Consider the following 4,288-nt stretch of genomic DNA (forward strand, 5'->3'; position numbering starts at 1 on the left):
TCTTACTTCTTCCATTGCTTTAAAATGAGTACCATATGAACGATTTTTTTTAGAGAATAGAATAAATCAAATGCCACAAGTTTGGAAAATGTTTCGAGTGCACAAAGATTTTATCCCCTTTGACGAATGGAGATTACGACGAGACCGTCTACTGTACCCTATCCTAAGTCGGTAAAGTTGGAAATGATACAAAAATGGTGAAAAAACAAACTCTCTTTATTGACTTTGTATATCGACGAGTCAATACTTTGTGACAATGAGTAATAATACGATTGCTATACGTTCGTCTGTGCCTCGGGTATCAAACACGGAGCAGCGATAGGTACAAAAGTTCTTGGTAGTTATGTCGGTAAAACAACAAGACGTCGCTAGGCCGGTGCCAGAAACGTCACGTCTATTCTATAGCCGTACAGAGGGCGTAAGAAACACTCTGATTCTTGGTAGGTTGGTATTTCATAACCTGAGACACAAAATTCTATTTAATGTCATGTCTATCCTGTTCTTAGTCAATGGTGATATTTGTGCAGTGAATATGTACAAACTTTATGTGATATCACAGACGATACTCTGTGGTGATACTACGTTAGCAGAATAATTTAACATAAATGATGTACAAAATGCATTTCTCTGCATAATTGGGGTATTTAAACCATTTTTAGTATCATCTGTAAACGATAAACCGTATACAGCCATAATGAAGCATAATGATAAAAATGCATGCATAAATATTAAGCTTATTCTATACCACAAACAATGGTGCCTCTATCAGAATTGTGATCTCGTTTGCGTCTCTATCTCGCCTATGATCACATATAGAAATTAAAGTTATCAATTTCGGAGAAAATCTGTTTTCTTGTGCCCTCTGCAATTTAGAACGGAGACTTTGAGAACTATAATCAACGTAACTACCAAAGTCGATATAATCTGCAGGTGTAAAATGATCCTCTTTTGTTACTTCAAGTGGTATATAGCATGAGATATATGAGGTAAAATACAGTGCTATTATTGCATAGTATGTATAATTAATATTATAAAACTAATCACACGTTAAAGTTGACATATTTCAAGAGACGATGCGGGAGAGTAAGCCTGTGATCATATAGAGAGCGCCGTGTGACAACGCGGCGACTCTAAACGGCAGAATGGCGGCTGGTTTTACATTATTATGTTTAATATTCTAATAGATACTCAAGTCCAAGCGGTAAATAGATAGTATGTAACGATGAATATGAAGGACTATTTTGATATCGAATCTTTAATAACTGAATTACAGTGTAGACCGATTTTATGGTAAGATAATCATAAAGATTATAAAAATATATCTATTCTAGAAATATATATATATATATGAATTATATACGGATATATATGGATATATATGGATTCTTGACTCTAAGATCTAGCGTCTAAATACTTTTGCTGTATGTATACCACAATCGCATAAACCGTGAACTATAGTCCGTAATGTATACTATAGATAAATCTTCTGAAGATAAGCAGAGTCCTTCTCCTCCATTCTTCTCCAGTTTCCGATTCCCCTCTACTCGTATTCTGTACGTCTATATATATTTGAGTCAAACCGATGAGACATTAGTTGACAGGCGATTCTTGCGACGAGATCCTGTATTATTGCAAATATGCGCATATATACTTAAACCTGTCTGGTTTTGTTTTATTTGCTTTGAAGAAAATACAAAAGTAAGGTATAGTCGTGATTTTATTCTTATAATTTAATATTTAAAAAATATTGTAAACACATCTTTTTAAATTCTGCCTTCTTTTTTATATTCAAGACAGACGTAAATCTAATCGTATTAATATATTAGTTATCTGATATATAAATTATGATTGAACGGTAATCGATGTGCATAAAAGATACTCTTATCACAACAGATAAATTAGTAAATTGATAAAGTATTCAATAGAAATTCATTTCGTACACCATTAACCAAGCGTATTTCTTATTGAATAAGTACATTTGTTAACAATTTAATTATTTTTCTAATCTATTTAACATTGTGAAAGTAAATTTTAAGATCTAGAATGAAACTAACATTGCTAATGCCGAGAAACGAAATATTTTCAGAGGAAACTAGAAGAATTTATCCTGTTCAACAACATGTTTTTATCCATCAAATTTTTAATAATCACATGGCTCTTCCGACTACAATTTGCGATAGCACTGGAGAGTGATGAAACAAACAGCGTTAATACGTGTAACCTGCCGCAGAACCTTATACAAGAGATAGACTCGTACGAACCCTTTGTTCATGCTATAATAAACGAGACTTTATACGGATCGTTCAAAGGAACGACTTGGAATGAATTAGCTTACTTCGTTGACACATTTGGTCCGAGATTTACTGGTACTGCAGTGCTAGAGCGTTCCATTGATTATGTGTTAAATAAATCTTTGGAGTTTGGTTTGGATAATGTACACGGTGAATCCGTTAGTGTGCCACATTGGGTCAGGTAACACTTGTCAATGAGCGTTTCTTTCTTACCTGCTAAATATTAAAATGTAAATTGCTGAAATATTTATTTCCCAGAGGAAAGGAATCAGCGACGCTTTTAAAGCCAAGACGCAAAGATATTGCTCTTCTGGGATTAGGTTACAGTGTTGGGACTCCACCCGAAGGAATAACCGCAAAGGCTATCGTCGTGAACAGTTTCAAAGAACTTGAAGAAAGAAAGCACGAGGTGAATATATTACAGAATTTCCAAAGAACAATTATGCTTTATTTCGTTTAAATAACTTGTACCATTTTCTCGGTCGGTTTAGGTCCGAGGAAAGATCGTTGTATTTAATGAGAAATATGTTTCGTATGATAAAACGGTAAAGTATCGAGACGAAGGAGCAACAGAAGCATCGAAACATGGTGCTGTTGCTGCTTTAATTAGATCCGTTACACCATATTCTTTGTATTCCCCACATACGGGTATGCAAACGTACGGCGAGAATGTGACTAAAATTCCGGTAGCTTGTATCACGGTTGAAGATGCCAGCTTGTTGAGAAGGATGTCTGATAGAGGTAGACATGGCGTCATGTAGACTTTTTCTGTTACCATCGAGGATATTAACGATTTATTTATCTTTTAGGTGCAGTTTTAGAAATAAATTTAAAAATGCAGGCGAAAAATTTGCCGAACAAAGTATCACGAAATGTAATAGCTGAATTGAAAGGTTCCAAGGCGCCGGAGAAAGTTGTAGTTATATCTGGTCACATCGACAGTTGGGACGTTGGTCAGGGCGCAATGGACGATGGCGGTGGTGCATTTATTTCGTGGCAAGCATTAAAATTATTGAAACACCTTAATTATAAACCACGACGAACAGTAAGGTGAACATTTTGGGGAATAACATTTTAGTTAAAAAACAAGAAGTACTTAGTGGAAATTTAAATTATACAATTAAATTCCGTTTAAATTTATGTAACTTGGCTTAACGTGAAATTCATTACGACTATAGAATGATCATGTGGACGGCTGAAGAACTTGGAATCATAGGAGGTAATCATTATATCAAAAGTCATAAAAGCGAAGAGAAGAATTTACAGTTCGTGCTGGAATCGGATGGGGGCACGTTCAAGCCACTAGGTTTTGAAGTTACCGGAACCGAAGAAGTTGTGTGCATCCTAGAAAGAATCATGAAGTTAGTTTGCAAAAGAAAATTAAATAAGAACGCTAGCAAGGATAATTGCTTAATTTTCATTTGTTCGACGTTTCTAATTTTTTTTTATTTTTTATTTTTAGGCTGTTCTCTATCATGGGAGATATGAAGCTTCGTAGTCCCTGCGACGGCCCTGATATCGCTTCTTGGGTAGATGCAGGAGTACCAGGAGGTTCTCTTTGGACTCAAGACGAACAATACTTTTATTACCATCATACGAATGCGGATACTATGTTGGTTGAAGATCCGGAAGCTCTTGATAAGGGAACAGCCCTATTTGCAGCATTATCTTATGTACTTGCGGAGCTTAGCGTCGATCTTCCACGTCACAAGTGACGATATTATTCGTATTATTAATATCGATGTCGATTATTCGAAAACGTTAATGTTAGAATCTATATATATGAATTTTTACGAAAATGGAACATTAAAGGAATATTTTTGAAAATATCGAACGAATAATTTTGTTTAGCGACTCTCTATACTGATTCCTTTTGTATGATAATCGAGAAATTAATAATATTAGCGAATCGACAAAGCGACGAATTACAGATCACAGTCTGGAGATTAAGATCAAGGTGGATAATATTCAGGATTGTAATAAGAACGGAGAGAAAA

The 4,288-nt window shown here is 34.9% G+C and overlaps 1 protein-coding gene across 6 annotated transcripts; it reads left to right on the plus strand.

The window, feature by feature from the left end:
• Window positions 1-466: 466 nt before the first annotated feature.
• Window positions 467-4,120, plus strand: LOC126870463 (carboxypeptidase Q-like). Of its 6 annotated transcripts, none has more exons than XM_050628213.1 (8): window positions 467-986; window positions 1,071-1,290; window positions 2,087-2,472; window positions 2,550-2,700; window positions 2,783-3,032; window positions 3,101-3,341; window positions 3,470-3,652; window positions 3,754-4,120. In XM_050628213.1, exons 2-8 carry the CDS (start codon window positions 1,288-1,290, stop codon window positions 4,004-4,006), a joined length of 1,467 nt encoding a protein of 488 aa, XP_050484170.1. In that variant the 5' UTR covers window positions 467-986; window positions 1,071-1,287; the 3' UTR covers window positions 4,007-4,120. The 6 variants fall into 6 exon arrangements, with proteins under 6 accessions (XP_050484170.1, XP_050484171.1, XP_050484173.1 ...); XM_050628214.1 differs by having other exon boundaries at window positions 1,185-1,290; XM_050628216.1 differs by lacking the exon at window positions 1,071-1,290.
• The last annotated feature ends 168 nt before the right edge of the window (window positions 4,121-4,288 follow it).

This window comes from Bombus huntii, chromosome 10 (assembly GCF_024542735.1).
Source record: "Bombus huntii isolate Logan2020A chromosome 10, iyBomHunt1.1, whole genome shotgun sequence".
NCBI lineage: Eukaryota > Metazoa > Arthropoda > Insecta > Hymenoptera > Apidae > Bombus > Bombus huntii.